Source organism: Oncorhynchus mykiss, chromosome 16 (assembly GCF_013265735.2).
Source record: "Oncorhynchus mykiss isolate Arlee chromosome 16, USDA_OmykA_1.1, whole genome shotgun sequence".
NCBI classification, from domain to species: Eukaryota; Metazoa; Chordata; class Actinopteri; order Salmoniformes; family Salmonidae; genus Oncorhynchus; species Oncorhynchus mykiss.
The window spans coordinates 51,888,603-51,909,264 of NC_048580.1; the positions used below are offsets into that span (position 1 = coordinate 51,888,603).

Below are 20,662 nucleotides of genomic sequence, written 5' to 3' on the forward strand. Positions count from 1 at the left end.
AAATTATTTTGAAAAGGCATCCTGAGGTGTCTCAACACATTTATACTACCGTGCGAAAGTTAACACATACTCACCTACTTATTCAAGAGTTTTTCTTTTCTACATTGCAGAATAATAGTGAGGACATCAAAACTATGAAGTAACACGGAATCATGTAGTAACCAAAAAAGTGTTCAACAAATCAAAATATTTGAGGTTCTTCAAATACACTGCACCTGTACATAGCCCAAACAACTACCTCTTCCCCCACAGTATTTATTTATTTTGCTCCTTTGCACTCCAGTATTTCTACTTTGCACACTCAAATCTACCATTCGTGTCTGAATTGCTATATTGTATTTACTTCACCACCATGGCCTATTTATTGCCTTTACCTCCCTTATCTCACCTCATTTGCTCACATTGTATATAGACTTATTTTTCTACTGTATTATTGACTGTATGTATGTTTGTTTCACTCCATGTGTAACTCTGTTATGTGTCGAACTGCTTTGCTTTATCTTGGCCAGGTAGCAGTTGTAAATGAGAACTTGTTCTCAACTTGCCTACCTGGTTAAATAAAGATGAAATAAAAAATAGCCACCCTTTGTCTAAATGACAGCTTTGCTCACTCTTGGAATTCTCCCAACCAGCTTCATGGGGTAGTCACCTGGAATGCATTTCAATTGATATGTGTGCCTTGTTAAGTTAATTTGTGGAATGCCTTAATGCGTTTGATCCAGTCAGTTGTTGTGACAGGGTGGAGGGGGGGGGGGGGGTTATACAGGGAGAGCCCTATTTGGTAAAAGACCAAGTCCATATTGTGGCAAGAACAGCTCAAATAAGCAAAGAGAAACGACCGCCCATCATTACTTTAAGAGATGAAGGTCAGTTATACAGAACATTTCAAGAACTTTGACACTGGATGAAACTGGATATCATGAGGACCCCCATAGGAAAGGAAGACCCAGAATTAACTCTGCTGCAGAGGATAAGTTAGTTACCAACCTCAGAAATTGCAGCCCAAATAAAGGCTTCAGAGTTCAAGTAACGGACACATCTCAACATCAACTGTTCAGAGGAGACTGCATGAATCAGGCCTTCATGGTCGAATTGTTATGTTGTGGGGGTGCTTTGCTGGTGACACTGATTTATCTGTGATTTATTTAGAATTCAAGGCACACATAACCAGCATGGCTACCACAGCATTCTGCAGCAATACGCCATCCCATCTGGTTTGCGCTTAATGGGACTATCATTTATTTTCAACAGGACAATTACCCAACACACCTCCAGGCTGTGTAAGGGCTATTTGACCAAGAAGGAGAGTGATGGAGTGCTGCATCAGAGGACCTGGCCTCCACAATCACCAGACCTCAACCCAATTGAGATGTTCTGGGATGAGTTGGACCACAGAGTGAAGGAAAAGCAGCCAAGAAGTGCTCAGCATACGTGGGAACTCCTTCAAGAATGTTGAAATATAAAAGCTTCACTTATTCAAACGTTTTACTTGAACCCTAAATGGTTCTCAAGTAGATTACTAAGAAAAGCTCATCCATTGTTTAATAATTGCCATTTTGCCTTTGTACAGATTGCCATGTCTCATTTTCGATTAATTGAAAATAAATATACTTTGAAAAAAGTATATTTTTCAAACAAGCTTTGCAGACCTGGCTCCAATTTTCAATTTCATCCCCCTGAAAAGAGAACAAAAACTCAGCAATTGTCGGACTGTCGGACTGAGCTTATTGTCATTGCAGGCAATCTCAACGTTGTGCGTTACAGGGAAAACATCCTCCTCCCTCGTGATACCCTTCCTGCAGGCTCATCCTGACATGACCCTCCAGCATGACAATGCCACCAGCCATACTGCTTATTATGTGTGTGATTTCCTGCAAGACAGGAATGTCAGTGTTCTGCCATGGCCAGCGAAGACCCTGGATCTCAATCCCATTGAGCACCTCGGGGACCTGTTCGATCGGCGGGTGAGGGCTAGGGCCATTCCCCCCAGAAATGTCCGGGAACTTGCAGGTGCCTTGATAGAAGAGTGGGGTAACATCTCACAGCAAGAAATGGCAAATCAGGTGCAGTCCATGAGGAGGAGATGCACTGCAGTACTTAATGCAGCTGGTGGCCACACCAGATACTGACTGACTTGATTTTGACCCCCCCCCTCCCCTTTGTTCAGGGACACATTATTCAATTTCTGTTAGTCACATGTCTGTGGAACTTGTTCAGTTTGTGTCTCAGGTGTTGAATCTTGTTATATTCATACAAATATTTACACATGTTAAGTTTGTTGAAAATAAACGCAGTTGACAGTGAGAGGACATTCCTTTTTTTGCCGAGTTTATTATGGCTCAACTCAAATGTGCTGGTTGACAACTGTGCCATACAGATTGCAAAATAGTTGGGAAGAGATTTGATGTACGTAGTCCATGATACAGGGTGTATGAGTTGATATATTAAACAAAGCAAGATTCAAGACTTTGCTTTTCAGCTAAAATTATTACATAGAATTCTTGCCGCCAACAAAATGTTGAATATTTGGGGCATAAAATCATCGAAGCTCTACAGATTTTGTTGTGAGGATACAGATTTTGTTGTGAGGATACAGAATCAATAGACCATTTATTTTGGTATTGCCCTCAGGTAGCCTGTTTCTGGGCTCAGGTTAAAAAAAATTGACCCTAGAAATTGTACTGTTAGGAGATCTGGAGAGATCGGGTCAGTCAATTGCAAATATTCTTAGTAAAAGTATTTATCTTCAACTTGCAATCTGTGGATTCGATTAGATTGGAATTGTACGTTAAACATCATAGCATAGTTGAAAGTTATGTGTTGCGTATAAATCTTAAGGTGGCCAGCAGAGAGTGGTGGGTTGGGATGTGGATTTGGAGACAAGTGGGAGTGGAGTTGCAGTGCGGGAGATGGAATGATCAAATATTTAAAGTAAAAAATTACGTCAAAAAAAAAATATATATGTTTGAATGACACTGAGGGGCAGTGTTTTTACAGCTAATGCCGGTTTGCCGGAGGCTGATGCTGCGCAGGTGTTTGTACACATGCAAATACACACACTCTCATTCAAATAAACGCATATTAGAACACAATGCATGTAATAGTGCCAGACATGCACACAAACATATACAGTTGGCATTGCTATTATGATTTTAGTTGTCCTTGATGTCCTTTGTTTTAAATGTTTTATATATACATTTTCTTTGCTTTCCTTTTTTCTCTGTAGTTCATTCTCTTGGTTGTTGGTGCATTTGGGGGTGGGGAATGGATATTCTTATTTTTTCTTCTTGGGGGAGGGGGGAGGGGTCTTGAATGGTTGAGGGACAACTATTGGGGAACTGTGGGGGGTTAGGGCTAAAGTTTTTTGGCCTGGTGGGAGATCTGTCAACGTGCCCTTGAGCAGGGCATTGACCCTGGATGCTTCTGTGTGTCACTCTGAATGGGAATCTGTTGGATGACTGGTATGCTGTAGTTGTTGAGCGGCTTCACTGCAAGTATATTGTATGTTTCGGATAATCAATATATAAAATTTAAACTCCCAAGACTGTTGGAAAAGCATTCCAGGTGAAGCTGGTTTAGAGAATGCCACGAGTGTGCAAAGCTGTCAAGGCAAAGGGGGGCTACTTTGAAGAATCTCTTTTTGTTTAGCACTTTTTTGGGTACTACATGATTCCATATGTGCTAATTCATAGTTTCGATGTCTTCACTATTCTACAATGTCAAAAATAAAGAAACCCTTGAATGAGTAGGTATTTTAAAACTTTTGACTGGTAGTGTATAGCTATTACTTTCTGACCTTTTTTTTTAAGTAGCTATTTTCACCTAAACACAGGGGAGGAACCAGAAGGGTTTGAATTGAGAAAGACCAGACTACTGGAATTATTTTCATTTAGGTTGTTATCAGTATAAAAATAATCACCTGTTTCTCTTTGTCATTCAAATGTTTCAGGAGAAATCAGTCTCTACATGGACCAAGTCCTGTGACCACTTTTGGACCGAAAGCATGTATGCTGCAGAATCCACACGCAGTCATGTAAGTCCCTAACAATGGTTGTTTTTAAATTACACATGCTGCTTGTGATTCTTACCAACTTTTGGGGAGGGAAGAGTCACTTATTTTCCACACAGTTAATTAGAATGTATTGAGTAATTGTTTTGTGCATGCTTTTTCAAGCAGTAGTTAAATCAATTATTAGCCATAAAAATCTAAAATTGACTACACTCTACCCTGACTTGATATTTCATTAACAATATTTTATATATTCTGGATAAAATCTCTTCCAGCTAAATAGTTATTGAAAAACTCATTTTGTTAACGTCTCCTTAGAAGGAAGTCAGAACCATGCCATGCTTTTGTCTGCTGCTATTGATTAGCGCAAGTTCCTGTGCTTAAGATTTATGATGTATAACATAATTGAATCCAAACCATAACTCAATATAAATTGCCTGATGTAAGAAACTTGGATCACTTTCACTGAGGGCCAAAATAGTTTGAATCTCCCCATTGTCGGGAATGACTCCTAAATGGTATTTGGACTCGAGTGGAAACCTTTTTCATTTGTAATTACACTGAACCAGTCAGACAACATGGACTGTTCACCTGCATCCAATAAGTAAAGTCTTCTCCATTCCATTGGGATGAAATGCATGCTCTTCAAACGATCGCTGCCCGCACCTGCCTGCCCGACTAGCATCACTACTCTGGTTCTGACTTAAAATATGTGGACAACTATAAATACCTAGGTGTCTGGCTAGACTGTAAACTCTCCTTCCAGACTCACATTAAGCATCTCCAATCCAAAATTAAATCTAGAATCGGCTTCCTATTTCGCATCAAAGCCTCCTTCACTCATGCTGCCAAACATACCCATGTAAAACAGACTATCCTACCGATCCTTGACTTTGGCGATGTCATTTACAAAATTGCCTCCAACACTCCACTCGGCAAATTGGATGCAGTCTATCACGGTGCCATCCGTTCTGTGACCAAAGCCCCATATATTAACCACCACGACCTGTATGCTCTCACTGTATACAGTGTGTGCAAATGGCGTGAGGTAGGCAATAAATAGGCCATAGTTGCGAACTAATTACATTTTAGCAGATTAACACTGGAGTGATAAATGAGCAGATGATGTGCAAGTAGAAATACTGGTGTGCAAAAGAGCAGAAAAGTAAATAAAAACAATATGGGGATGTGGTAGGTAGATTGGGTGGGCTATTTACAGATGGACTATGTACAGCTGCAGCGATCGGTTAGCTGCTCAGATAGCTGATGTTTAAAGTTAGTGAGTTAAATATAAGTCTCCAGCTCCAGCGATTTTTGCAATTTGTTCCAGTCACTGGCAGCAGAGAACTGAAAGGAAAGGTGGCAAAAGGAGATGTTGGCTTTGGGGATAACCAGTGAGATATACCTGCTGGAGCGCGTGCTACGTGTGTGTGTTGTTATCGTGATCTGTGAGCTGAGATGAGGCGGAGCTTTACCTAGAAAAAGCTTATAGATGACCTGGAGCCAGTGGGTCTGGCGACGAATATGTAGCAAGGGCCAGCTGACTAGAGCATACAGTACTGTGGTACTGTGATAGACTGCATCTAGTTTGCTGAGTAGAGTATTGGAAGCTATTTTGTAGATGACATCGCCGAAGTCGAGGATCGGTAAGATACCCTAGTAAAACTGACTAAGTTTGGCGGCGTGAGTGAAGGAGGCTTTGTTGCGAAATAGAAAGCCGATTCTAGATTTCATTTTGGATTGGTGATGTTTAATATGAGTCTGGAAGGAGTGTTTACAGTCTAGCCAAACACCTAGGTATTTGTGGTTGTCCACATATTCTAGGTCAGAACCGTCCAGGGTAGTGATGCTAGTCGTGCGGGCGGTCGGGTGCCGGCAGCGAACGGTTGAAAAGCATGCATTTGGTTTTACTAGCGTTTAAGAGCAGTTGGAGGCCACAGAAGGAGTGTTGTATGGCATTGAAGCTCGTTTGGAGGTTAGTTAACAGTGTCCAAAGAAGGGACAGATGTATATTCAAACAGCTCTTAACCTTTTGCGTGTAGGGGGCAGTGTTTTCGTTTTTGGCTAAAATAGGTGGGGGCTCTCAGAGTGAGTTTTTGCGCAACCGAGTAAAGCCGCCATTGTTCCTCCCGCTGTTATTGAAAAACCTACACACTCGGTTGATATATTATCGAATATATATTTTAAAAACAACATGAGGCTTGATTATAAAAAAACGTTTGACATGTTTCTGTGGACATTATGGATATTACTTGGAATATACGTCTGCGTTGTCGTGACTGCTCTTTCCTGTGGATTTCTTAACGCGACAAACAAAAGTCGGTATTTTGGTTATAAAAATCATCTTTATGGAACAAAAGGAACATTTGTTGTGTAACTGGGAGTCTCGTGAGTGAAAACATCCGAAGATCATCAAAGGTAAACGATTAATTTGATTGCTTTTCTGATTTTCTTGACCAAGCTTCCTGATGCTAAGTGTACATGATGCTATGCTATCGATAAACTTACACAAACGCTTGGATTGCTTTCGCTGTAAAGCATAATTTCAAAATCTGAGACGACAGGTGGATTAACAAAAGGCTAAGCTGCGTTTTGCAATATTGCACTTGTGATTTCATGAATATGAATATTTTTTTAGTAGTATTATTTGACTGTTGCGCGATGCTATTCAGCGGTTGCTGACAAATGATCCCGCTAACGGGTTGGGTAGCGCAAAGAAGTTAAACAAAGGGCATTTATTATTGTTTTCACAATTTCACAGTATTATTTCAACCTCATAGTGTGGAAATATACACTGAACAAAAAATATAAACACAACATGTAAAGTGTTGGTCCCATGGTTCATGATCTGAAATAAAACATCCCAGAAATGTTCCATGCGCACAAAAAGCTTATTTCTCTACAATTCTGTGCAGAAATTTGTTTACATCCCTGTTAGTGATCTTTCCTCCTTTGCCAAGAGATTCCATCCACCTGACAGGTGTGGCTTATCAATAAGCTGATTAAACAGCATGATCATTACACAGGTTTACCTTGCGCAGGGGAAAATACATATCCACTAAAATGTACTTTTTTTCACACAACACAATGCCACAGATGTCTCAAGCTTTGAGGGAGCACTGACTGTTGGTTTGTCCACCAGAATCGTTGCCGGATTGATTGTTAATTTCTCTACCATTAGCTGCCACCAATGTTTTAAAGAATTTGGCAGTATTTTCAACAGGCCTCAAACACAGACCACGTGTATGGTGTCGTCTGAGCCAATGGTTTGCTCATGTCAACATTGTGAACAGAGTGCCCCATGGTGGCGGTCGGGTTATGGGCAGGCATAAGCTACGGACACAATTGCATTTTATCGATGGCAATTTGAATCCACAGAGATACTGTGACGAGGTCCTGATACCAGAGGTCGACCAATTATGATTTTTCAACGCCGATACCGATTATTGAAGGACAAAAAAAGCTGATGCCGATTAATTGGACGATTTTTAAAATGTATTTGTAATAATTACAACAATACTGAATGAGCACTTATTTTAACTTAATTTAATACATCAATAAAATCAATTTAGCCTCAAGTAAATAATGAAACATGTTCAATTTGGTTTAAATAATGCAAAAACAAAGTGTTGGAGAAGAAAGTAAAAGTGCAATATGTGCCATGTAAGAAAGCTAACGTTTTAGTTCCTTGCTCAGAACATGAGAACATATGAAAGCTGGTGGTTCCTTTTAACACGTGTCTTCAATATTCCCAGGTAAGAAGTTTTAGGTTGTAGTTATTATATGAATTACAGGACTATTTCTCTCTATACCATTTTGTATTTCATATACCTTTGACTATTGGATGTTCTTATAGGCGCTTTAGTATTGCCAGTGTAACAGTATAGCTTCCGTACCTCTCCTCGCTCCAACCAGGAACACAACGACAACAGCCACCCCTTGAAGCAGCGTTACCCATGCAGAGCAAGGAGAACAACTACTCCAACTCTCAGAGCGAGTGACGTTTAAAACGCTATTAGCGCTAACTAGCTAGCCCTTTCACATCGGTTACACGAGCCTAATCTCGGGAGTTGATAGGCTTGAAGTCATAAACAGCAGAGCTGCTGGCAAAACGCACAAAAGTGCTGTTTAAATGAATGCTTATGAGCCTGCTGGTGCCTACCATCTCTGTCAGACTGCTCTATCAAATCATAGACTTAATTATAACACACAGAAATGCGAGCCTTCGGTCATTAATATGGTCGAATCCGGAAACTATCATCTCGAAAACGAGACGTTTATTCTTTCAGTGAAATACGGAACCGTTAGGTATTTTCTCTAACGGGGGCCATCCATCCATCGAAATATTCCTGTGACATTGCACAACCTTCAATGTTATGTCATAATTACGTAAAATTCTGGCAAATTAGATCGCAATGAGCCAGGCGGCCAAAACTGTTGCATATACCCTGACTGCGTGCAATGAACGCAAGAGAAGTGACAATTTCACCTGGTTAATATTGCCTGCTAACCTGGATTTCTTTTAGCTAAATATGCAGGTTTAAAAATATACTTCTGTGTATTGATTTTAAGAAAGGCATTGGTGTTTTATGGTTAGGTACACGTTGGAGCAACGACAGTCCTTTTTTGCGAATGCGCACTGCATCGATTATATGCAACGCAAGATAAACTAGTAATATCATCAACCATGTGTAGTTATAACTAGTGATTATGATTGATTAAGTTTAATGCTAGCTAGCAACTTACCTCGGCTTCTTACTACATTCGCGTGAGGCATGTGGTTAGAGCGTTGGACTAGTTAACCGTAAGGTTGCAAGATTGAATCCCTGAGCTGACAAGGTAAAAATCTGTCGTTCTGCCCCTGAACAAGGCAGTTAACCAACCGTTCCTAGGCCGTCATTGAAAATAAGAATGTGTTCTTAACTGACTTGCCTAGTTAAATAAAGATTAAATAAAGGTGTAAAAAAAAAAAATATAGGCAAAATCGGCATCCAAAGTTACCAATTTCCAATTGTTATGAAAACTTGAAATCTGCCTTAATTAGTCAGCCATTCCGATTAATCGGTCGACCTCTACCTGATACCCTTTTTTTATATTTAGTTATCTGTGACCAAACGTTACTTATGTGTTTGTTCCAAGTCATGTGAAATCCATAGATCAGGGCCCAATGAATTTATTTAAATTGACTAATTTCCTGTTAAGAACTTTAACTCTGTAAAATCTTTTAAACTGTTTATTTTTGGTGTGTTTGTACAGTTGAAGTCAGATGTTTACATACACTTAGGTTGGAGTCATTAAAACTAATTTTTCAACCACTCCACAAAATTCTTGTTAAATAACTGTAGTTTTGGCCAGTCGGTTAGGACATCTACTTTGTGCACGACACAAGTAATTTTTCCAACAATTGTTTACAGACAGATTATTTCACAATTCCATTCGGTCAGAAGTTCACATACACTAAGTTGACTGAGCCTTTAAACAGCTTGGAAAATTCCAGCAAATTATGTTATGGATTTAGAAGCTTCTGATTGGCTAATTTACATCATTTGAGTCAATTGGAGGTGTACCTGTGGATGTGTACCTGTGTATGTATTTCAAGGCCTACCTTCAAACCCAGTGCCTCTTTGCTTGACATCATTGGAAATTCAAAAATCAGCCAAGACGTCAGAATGTTTTTTTGGAGACCTCCACAAGTCTGGTTCATCCTTGGGAGAAATTTCCAAACACCTGAAGGTACCACGTTAATCTGTACAAACAATAGTACGCAAGTAAAACACCATGGGACCACGCAGCCGTCATACCGCTCAGGAAGTAGAGGCGTTCTGTCTCCTGGTGCGAAAAGTGCAAATCAATCCCAGAACAACAGCAAAGGACCTTGGGATGATGCTGGAGGAAACGGGTACAAAAGTATCTATATCCACAGTAAAACAAGTCATATATCGACAACCTGAAAGGCTGCTCAGCAAGGAAGAAGCCACTGCTCAAAAAACGCCATAAAGCCAGTCTACGGTTTGAAACTGCACATGGGGACAAAGATCGTACTTTTTGCACAATCGTCTGATGAAGCAAAAATAGAATTGTTTGGCCATAATGACCGTCGTTCTGTTTGGAGGAAATAGGGGGACGTTAAAGCTTGGTCGCAAATGGGTCTTCCAAATGGACAATGACCCCAAGCATACTTCCAAAGTTGTGGCAAAAAGGCTTAAGGACAACAGAGTCAAGGTATTGGAGTGGCCATCACAAAGCCCTGACCTCAATCCTATAGAAGTGGGCAGAACTGAAAAAGCGTGTTTGAGCAAGGAGGCCTACAAACCTGACTCAGTTACACCAGCTCTGTCAGGAGGAATGGGCCAAAATTCACCCAACTTATTGTGGGAAGCTTGTGGAAGGCTACCCAAAACATTTGACCCAAGTTAAACAATTTAAAGGCATTGCTACCAAATACTAATTGAGTGTATGTAAACTTCTGACCCACTGGGAATGTGATGAAATAATTAAAAGCTGAAATAAATAATTTTCTCTACTATTATTCTAACATTTCATGTTCTTAAAATAAAGTTGTGATCCTAACTGACTTGAGACATGACATTTTTACTAGGATTAAATGTGAGGAATTGCGAAACGGAGTTTAAATGTGTTTGGCTAAGGTGTATGTAAACTTCTGACTTCAACTTTTATTTATGTATGTGTATATATATATATATATATATATATATATATCTCACACACACACACACACACACACACACACACACACACACACACAGTGCCTTCGTAAAGTATTCAGACCCCTTGACTTTTTCTTGTTTTTCCCTCAAGCGACACACAATACCCCATAATGACAAAGCAACAATGTTTTTAAAAAAAATTACAAATGTAATACAAAATAGTAAACTGAAATTACGTTTACATAGGTATTCAGACCCCTTACTCAGTAATTTGTTGAAGCACCTTTGGCAGTGATTACACCCTCGACTCTTCCTGGTTATAACACCACAAGCTTGGCACTCCTGTATTTGGGGAGTTTCTCCCGTTCTTCACTGCAGATCCTCTCAAGCTCTATCAGGTTGGATGGGGAGCGTTGCTATTCAGCTATTTTCAGGTCTCTAAGATGTTCGATCGGGTTCAAGTCCCTCCCCTGGCTGGGTCACTCAAGGATATTCAGAGACTTGTCCCGAAGCCACTCCTGCGTTGTCTTGGCTGTGTGCTTAGGGTTGTTGTCTTGTTGGAAGGTGAACCTTCGCCCCAGTCTGAGGTCCTGAGAGCTCTGTAGTAGGTTTTCAACAAGGATCTTTCTGTACTTTGTTCCATTCATCTTTGCCTTGATCCTGACTAGTCTACCAGTCCCTGCCGCTGAAAAACATCCCCACCGCATGATTCTGCCACCACCATGCTTCACCGTAAGGATGGTGCTAGGTTCCCTCCAGATGTGACGTGTGGCATTCAGGCCAAAGAGTTAAATCTTGGTTTCATCAGACCAGAGAATCTTGTTTCTCATGGTCAGTCTTTAGATGCCTTTTGTCAAACTGTAAGCTGGCTGTCATGTGCCTTTTTACTGAGGAGTGGCTTCCGTCTAGCCACTGCCATAAAGGCCTGATTGGTGGAGTGCTACAGAGATGGCTGTCATTCTGGAAGGTTCACCCATCTCCACAGAGGACCTGTGTCGGTGTGACCATCGGGTTCTTTGTCACCTCCCCCTGACCAAGGACTTTCTCCCCCTATTGCTCAGTTTGGCCGGGCGGCCAGCTCTAGGAAGAGTCTTGGTGGTTCTAAACGTATTCCATTTAAGAATGATGGAAGCCACTGTGTTCTTGGGGACCTTCAATGCTGCGGAAATGTTTTGAATACTCTTCCCTAGATCTATGCCTTGACACAATCCTGTCTCGGCTCTCTACGGACAGTTCCTTCGACCTCATGGCTTGGTTTTTGCTCTGACATGCACTGTCAACTGATCTTATATAAACAAGTGTGCCTTTCCAAATTATGTCCAATCAGTTGAATTTACCACAAGTGGACTCCTATCAAGTTGTAATAACATCTCAAGTATGATCAATGGATACAGGATGCACTTGAGCTTAATTTCGAGTCTCATAGCACAGGGTCAGATTTTTTTTTTTTTTTTACATTTGCAAAGATTTCTAAACATGTTTTTGCTTTGTCATTATTGGGTGTTGTGTGTAGATTGCTGAGGATTTTTTTTTTATTTAATTCATATTAGAATAAAGCTGTAACGTAGCAATGTGGAAAATCAAGGGGTCGGAATACTTTTCCGAAGGCACTGTATACCGAAGTATGTGGACAACCCTTCAAATTAGTGGATTCAGCTATTTCAGCCACACCCGTTGCTGATCGATGTCTAAAATTAAGCACCCAGCCATACAATCCCCATAGACAAACATTTTGGCAGTAGAATGGCCTTACTGAAGAGTTCAGTGACTTTCAACGTGGCATCCTATACCTTTCCAACAAGTCAGTTCGTCAAATTTCTGCCCTTTTAGAGCTTCCCTGTTCAACTGTAAGTGCTGTTATTGTGAATTGGAAATGTTGTTACACCTAGACATCTCTGCTGCAACGTGGTAGGCCACACAGGCTCGAAGAATGGGACCACTGTGCTGAAGCAGTGCTAAAAATAGTTTGTCCTCGGTTGCAACACTCACTACCAAGTTCCATGCAAGGTTCATACAGAAATATTTTGTCAAGATCGGTGTAGAAGATCTTGACTAGCCTGCACAGAGCCCTGACCTCAACTACATCGAACACCTTTGGGATGAACTGGAAAGTCGACTGCAAGCCAGGCCGAATCGCCCCCGACCTCACTAATGCGCTTGTGGCTGCTGTGGGGACTTGCCTCCATTCCAACATCTAGTGGGAAAGCCTTATCAGAAGAGTGGAGGCTGTTATAGCAACAAAGGGGGGTGCAACTCCATATTAATGTGTGTGATTTTGGAATGAGATGTTTGACGAGCAAGTGTCCACTTACTTTTGGTCATGTAGTGTAAAACAGGACAATTACTTTTTTGACTACACTGGGCCTTTAAGACACAGGTCAGACACTCAGAGTAAAAATCTATTCGTTAAAGTTTCTCAGCTGGTGAACAAGACAATTTGAGATTGTGGAAAATGTTATTACGCTCTGCCATTGGTTATTCCCCATAATTTGCAACAATCGCAAGGAGGCATCGCCGGCTGTAGATTTTGTGATTTTGCGTTCCAAAGGGACAACATGGAATAGTGATACATGGTGTAGTTTAATTAAATCGAAACACAAGTGTGACGTGACGGTATATCATGTGAAATATGCCTTCAAATCATTGTCAAAAGTGCGGGATATTATGTTGCATGTACACTACCGTTACAAAGTTTGGGGTCACATAGATATTTCCTTTTATGGGTTGATCATACAGAAATATACAGATATTATTCCAAATCAATTGCCTGTTTGGTGCGTGAAACGCTCACTTACTGCCTCAAAAATTCTGCTGGTAACTCTTAATGGACAGCTCATGAGGGCTCCTCAATATCTGCCGAATAGGCTTCAGGCTTAGTTTTTATTTTTACCCATAAGAGTATAATTAAAATATCTCTATTCTCAGCACTTACGGCTGGTTTTCAACTCTCAGGTGCTTTGTGGATACAGGCCAAGATCACACATTATGGGATAGTCTACGTACAGCTCATGAAAGACTCTTACCAAAGCAGTTTGGCTGCCCCTTAGATTGGCCAGAGCTTTCCTTGGCCCTTGACTCGGGCCATCATGTAACTTGGTTATTATACTGTCTGCTTTAAGCAGCAATAATGGATGAATGGTGACTACGTACGTTCACACACATATGCATATTGACACACTTACATATATACACTTTCACACTCTTTACGTACCATGCTGCTGCACTGTTTATCTATCCTGATTGCCTAGTCACTTTTACCCCTACCTACATCTACATATTACCTCAACTACCTGACTAGGTACCGGTACTCTTTGTATTTTGTCTCATTATTGTTATTTTATTGTTACTATTTACTTATTTTGTAGCAAATTTGTCTAAATGTTCTTAACTGCATTGTTGGGAGAAGGCTCGTAAGTAAGCGTTTCAAGATAGTCTACACCTGTTGTATTTGTCGCATGTGACAAATAGAATTAGATTGGATCAGCATCCTCAGGTGCAAAGCCTCTGGGCTGGCTATAAGTAGCAGAGAGAGCCTATAAAACTGATACAGCCTGCCTATCAGCAGTGTTGGGAAAAGTACTCAATTGTCATACTTGAGTAAAAGTATAATTTGACTTGAGTAACTTTCTATTAAAAAGATGAGTCACCAAGTAAAATACTACTTGAGTAAAAGTCTAAAAGGATTTGGTTTTACATTTAAGTATCAAAAGTAAAAGTATACATTTCAAATTCCATATATTAAGCGAACCAGACTTCATCATTTTCTTATTTTTACTTATAGCCAGGGGCACACCAACACTCAGACCATTATTTACAAAAGATGCATTTGTGTTTAGTTTGTCCGCCAGACCATAGGCAGTAGGGATGACCACGTGTTCTCTTGATAAGTGCATCAATTTCAGTTTCTTGTCTTGCTAAGCATTCAAGATGTAACTAGTACTTTGAGTTGTCATGGGGAATGTATGGAGTAAAAAGTACAATATTTTCTTTAGGAATGTAGTAAAAAATATAAATGAAGTACAGATACCCCCCCCCAAAAAACTACTTAAGTAGTAGTTTTACTTAAGTACTTTACACCACTGCCTACCAGTACTCCTTGATAAATACATAACTGAGTAGCAGTGTAGGTTGATAGTGTGCTTTAGAGGGAAGACATACAAACATGAACATCAACCGTGCGCGGGTGGTCATCCTTTCTCCTCTGACCACAGAACATCGGCCTGCATTTTCTATTCATTTCCCAGCGATTCTACATGTTGATTAAACTCAAAATATGCTATTCTGTTATTTTGAAATACATTTTATTAGCATAATAATGTTTCTTACTTTATGATGGTGTAGGCCTATATTTAAATTGAATCATAAGATGCTCCAAGGGTGTGGCTATTGAACTTGTTTAGGCCTGGCTATTCTAGTGTTAATTGGTTCTTTAGCCATGACTGGGAATGAAGAGGGGATTTCTCTTGGAGAGGTGAACACGTGTGTGTGTGTGTGTGTGTGTGGTCTCTTCATTCACTATTTGACAATTGATTGTCACCCCTCAGACTATTATTAAGGTAATCTTGTCTATAGATAACATCTGTTATTAAATGTGTGAAATTTGTTTAGGTTTAGTTTCGATGGGCCATTATCAGCTGGGCAGGCAACTGACGTCCTCCTAAAAATGCCTAACACATTCTGTTTGTTATCGAAATTCTTACAATGTCAGTGTGTTAAATAGACTTATTTAGGAAAAGTCCAGGACTGGGGGGAGATATGACTTAAAAAATGGCAGAGAAATTACATTTTTAAAATGGCATGAAGTTCAGAAGACGTTGGTGGGTCTAGGATGAATTAGTCTGTTCATGACTCAATGCTATAAGCAATAACACCTTTATAACTTTTCCCTGGTAAGCCATTTCCTTGTCTGGGTGGGTGTGTCCATTTAAACTACCCAACCCTAATAGGAAGGGCATTTTTCTTTGTGTGTGTAAGAGAGACCGACAGAGACACTAGGGACTGTGTAGTGATGGACTATAGAGAGAATCCACACCCTTAATATATCTGGTATGACAAAGAGCAGTCTTTGACAGGCACTTGTTGTAGGATGGCTCTTTTTTTATTTTATTTAACAAAATATTTGTTTACAATTTAACTCTTCTAAAATGTGTATTTGAATACAATGCTTACATTTTATTTTTATTTTTTTCAACATAGCAGTATGTGGTAGTTGAAGGTATTTAGCTCTTACTGTATTTAGGTTGACCTACCTGGGGAAAATCCACTTGAACATTGTTCTATATCATAACACAGCTAGCCAATGAGAGGGTAGTCTTCCCTTAAAGGGGCAGGTCTGTAGTGGTTGTGGGTGTTACTTGTGGTGATGTCATCTTTCAGGTCAGTCTTAAGATGAGTGAGCGGTTTGGATGACTGGCAGAATAGAGATTTAACTTTTAGACGTTGTTGTGTGGACAGCAATTCAAGAATTAGTGACTAGTTTGGCTTTCCTGGTGTTTTGATGAGGGGGAGAGATTGAAGACAGCTCATGGGAAGACTACAGAGCAGAATGAATTGTTTTGCTTTAGATTGTGGAATCGGTAGACTGAAGAGCAGGTAGCAAGGCAAAACCTGGCAGTTAGTGCCTTCCACTCATCTCTGCTAGAAGAAGCCTCATCACATGCAAGCAGACATGAAATTCAACCAGTGTGTGCAACAGCAAGCTCTGGAGAACAGCAACAACAAAGTGTGGAAATGGTAAGAATATTCTCGTTCCTCTCTGTCTCTCGGTCTGCTGACAGCGTTTCTCAACAGGAACATGGTGGTGCCAGTAATGTTTGACTGAATTTTTAACCTGTATTGTCTTCTATTGTTGGCAGTAAGTTTTAACACATTTTCTATGTGAAACATTTATCTCAAAAGAACACTTTGATCTTGCACAAGGTCAGCAGACCGCCTAACCACAGAAAAATGATATTTCACTGGCTGTGTAAATGTGAAGCATCCGCTTGGTGTTTTCACTCACTACCAAATATGGTAGTGAGAGGAAGCCCAGTGGTTGAAGATGGAAGGAGATGAATTTTGACTGACATTCTGCACGTTTTCTCATCAACTTAAACATTTTATCTTAATACAGTTTTCTGTTCCCAAAGCTAGAATCTGTTATGAGCAGAGTGGACTAAGTTTTTGTAGACTTTACCCTTTGCCAAAAAAAAATTAAAATGGTGTTCTTTAGGAGTGCAAAGGTGAATTGAGTTGTATCACATACGTACATCAGAGTAGTCAGTCCCTAACAGAAATATGCCATTGCATGCTAGAACGGGCCAATAGGATCTCGCTAGCTCGTCCACCTCCTTGTTTGTTCTGCACACTGACTAATTTGTTCCCATTGGAAACGACAGGCTGTGGTCTATCTTGGCTTAGTTATAAAAACATCTTTGGCCTAACTATGGTTTTCCCTAAATTAGGCTACTTGTGGATTAGTTTGGGTTTTTGTTTAAATTGGCCATTTGAGTTTTCACTTAAGGTAATGTCTAACCAGCTCATAAGGTCTACAATGACTGATAAAGCCAATCACAGGCAAGTGTAATGATAAATTACAAGTAGCCTTACTTTGAATAAATGGCAAGTGCAAGTTCTACCGCGTAACAATTGATAAAGTATTTAAGTGTATCTGTAAACCTTCAAAAATGTACATGACGTTGGAAATATGAAACAAATACAACAGTGGAAGTTGACAAGAAAAATACTTCCTTTATGTAGTGATGGGGGAATCATTTTGACTATCACAATATTATTTTTTAGCTTGTTCTCTGTACCTGCTCAAACTCCAGTATTTTTCCTTCATAGCTTGTTCTCCATTTTATTTTTAAATAGGGAGCCAATTTGTTTTCAGCACTTATTTCCATGACTGATCAAAACTCGTTTTCATGGCTCTCTTGTTTCTCTGCAGCAGACATATGGTGCGCAATATGTTTTGGACCATCGTATAGCAATATATATTGTGTCAGCACCTTAGTATTGTGATAATATTGTATCGTGAGGGCCCTGGCAATTCACAGCCCTAGAATTATGACACCAAAGCATTTACAATCTGTACCCTTAATCAGGGTGTTATTCCTCCACCTTGGTTGGAACGCGAGGTCCCTGTGATGAGTATGTAAATGTACTGGGCCCCTGACCCTTTTGAACTCTGATGTTGCTAGACTAAGCCCTGGCCAATAATAGGATAGGTGTTAAGCAGCCTTGCCTCTTATCCAACTGGGCAAACACAAACCGTATGAAGTAACACTGAGCCAACAAGAGCTCAAAACATGGCTATTGAGAGCTCACCGTGCCCAAGCCAGAAATGTTCCACAGCCACAAAGCTTACAGGTTACAGTAGTGAGCAACCATGATATAATTACAAATGTGTAAACTATTTATTTACATACTGTACCTCCAAGATGTCAAGGTGAGCAATGACTTGTCAACTATTGCTCTTAGCTGTATGTTTACAAATGGTGCTCCACCAAAATGGTATAATTTTGGAAAGCCCGATTGGGTCAATGAGTCATGCATGTCTCTATATTAAGGAACAACATTTCAATGATTCTCTTTATTGCTGCAATCCCTTTGATCAAACGATGAGTGATCAAATTGTCCAGTCAAATATGACCATTTTGAAAAGGTATTGATTTAAATCTGGTCGTTCTTGCCATCCAGGCACATTCAGGACCCAGCCAGTCAGAGGCTGACGTGGAACAAGCCTCCCAAAAGTGTCCTTGTCGTCAAGAAGATCCAGGATGCCAGTCTACTGCAGCCTTTCAAAGAGCTGTGTGTTTTTCTCACAGAGGTAGGACATTTGCACCTTTTTTTGCTGAGTCCATCTAGTCTCATATTATAGCTTCCTGCACCTTAGCGGCCTGTGTGGTATATTATATTAGGTATATTAAAGTCTGCAATGAAGTCCCTGAAAACAGGTTTTAGCGACTGAGAATTTGTACACTTTTTTTTTTTATTTTTTTACCTCATTAGAAAGGAAAGCTGCTTGTAAACTGTAGAGTCGGAATATCCTGTCGACCCGTTCGTCTTCTAAAGGGTGATTACATGTGCATGTTGCTAATGCATATGTTTATACTTGTGCGTTGTTCTAGCAGAAAAACATGATTGTTTATGTGGAGAGCAAGGTTCTGGCGGACACAGCCATTGCGGGCGATGAGAGCTTTGGGGCCGTCATCCAGAAGTTCTGTACCTTCAGAGAAGGTGAGGAGACCACTAGCCATCAGAGGACTGGGTTGTATTGATTAGTGCACACCGTAGCACTTTTTACATCAGAAAACGAGTATGCATTATCTTATGGGAGAGGTTTAGGGGCGACAAGTAGCCTAGCGGTTAAGAGTGGGCCAGTAACCAAAAGGTTGATGGTTCGAATCCCTGAGCTGGCAAGGTGGAAAAATCTGCAAGGCTGTTAACCCCCAACAACTGTTCCCTGGGTGCCAAAGACATGGATGTTGATTTAAGGCAGCCCCCCACCGCACCTCTGATTCAGAGGGGTTGGGTTAAATGCGGAAGACACATTTCGGTTGAATGCATTCAGCTGTGCAACTGACTAGGTATGCCCTTTCCCTAGTTCCTCCCTATTTTAGTTTGTTTTCTTCCATTTGGTGCCTAGTGAATACAATCCTTATTGATGATAGATTGATCTGCGCGACTCTCTAGCTAGTGATGTAGTGTCAGGATTGTCTATGGAACTCTAAGTAGTATTGCTTTCTCTTACGGACATGATCCTAATGTGTTTGCATGCACTGTTCAGATCTCGATGACATTTCCAATCGAGTGGATTTCATCATCTGTCTTGGTGGAGATGGGACCTTACTTTACGCATCGTCACTCTTCCAGGTATACATTTACAATATTAACATCTTGTGGTATAGTAAACACATTCATTTATACATTTTTGAGTGTACTCTGTGTGAATTGTACTAAAATAATTCCGCAACTTGGTTGTGTATGGATTTGTATCAATTTAGCTTATTCCATAGCGTGCGTATGCTCCTGTGTTTTCAGGAGAGCGTTCCACCTGTTATGGCCTTCCACCTGGGTTCTCTGGGCTTCCTCACACCTTTCAAATTTGACACATACCAGTCTCAGGTCACCCAAATCATTGAGGGTACGTTGTGTTTTCCTTTAGCCTCTGCCTTATCTAATTTCAATAACAGGAGCCGTGCTCTCATTTCTAGCAGCTAGGTTAACCTCTTTGTGCTCCTTTTGGTTTAACGTGTGTGTGTTTCTCTTTTGGGGTGTGTGTTTCTGTTGAGCAGGTAACACCGCCATCATCCTGCGCAGTCGCCTGCGGGTGAGAGTGGTGAAGAAGGGCATCATCATGACGAACGGTGACAGTGAGGGCAGCCGCAAATCCATGCAGTACCAGGTGAGCTCTACACCATACACCTGGCTGGTTATGTAATCCTAGTATTATGGTTCATACCACAATAGGTTCCTAGCATCATGATGACTTGGCACATCTCATGCTTATTGTCTTTACTGTGTGGTCACTGGGTGTTCACCTATTGTTGCGACGTGTTGAACAAACATGCAGTCATCGGGTGCATGTAGCGGACATGAGGCGTTTCCTCTGGTAATATTCCCACTGCCACAGGCCTGACCACAGATCCCAGTGGGGTGATAAAACACCAGGAAGTTTGAAATGTACCACCTTTTCTGGGGTGTGTAGGGTGGCAGCAATCCTTCAGGTCTTGTTTCAATTCTTCCTTATTTGTTTGATGTAATCCTTCACAAGGTGTGGTTTCCCTGTTTTTCTGAAGGTTCTAACAATCCACGCTATTTGCTTCCATTTTGGCCTATCACATCATGGAGTTGATGTACGTGAGCTGCGTGGGATGTTTGAGTTGTGTCATCATACTTCCTACTGAGTGGACTTTGACAAGTCATAACATATGGCTGTGTTCAAAAAGGGTTCCCAAAGTGACTAACAACTTGGCTAGTGCAGTATCTCTGGTTAACGTGG

The 20,662-nt window shown here is 40.6% G+C and overlaps 1 protein-coding gene across 5 annotated transcripts in view; it reads left to right on the plus strand.

The window, feature by feature from the left end:
* Positions 1 to 20,662, plus strand: part of nadka (NAD kinase a) — a 40,754-nt gene that overhangs the window by 13,463 nt on the left and 6,629 nt on the right. For 2 of the 5 annotated variants that reach the window (XM_036947187.1, XM_021566332.2), the window contains exons 3-8: positions 3,950 to 4,033; positions 18,358 to 18,487; positions 18,789 to 18,897; positions 19,448 to 19,533; positions 19,702 to 19,804; positions 19,956 to 20,065. In XM_036947187.1, coding sequence (XP_036803082.1) covers positions 3,950 to 4,033; positions 18,358 to 18,487; positions 18,789 to 18,897; positions 19,448 to 19,533; positions 19,702 to 19,804; positions 19,956 to 20,065 — 622 coding nt within the window. Of the gene's footprint in view, positions 1 to 3,949; positions 4,034 to 14,744; positions 16,411 to 18,357; positions 18,488 to 18,788; positions 18,898 to 19,447; positions 19,534 to 19,701; positions 19,805 to 19,955; positions 20,066 to 20,662 lie in introns of those variants that run through there. The other 3 variants (XM_021566333.2, XM_021566335.2, XM_021566334.2) reach the window with 3 other exon arrangements.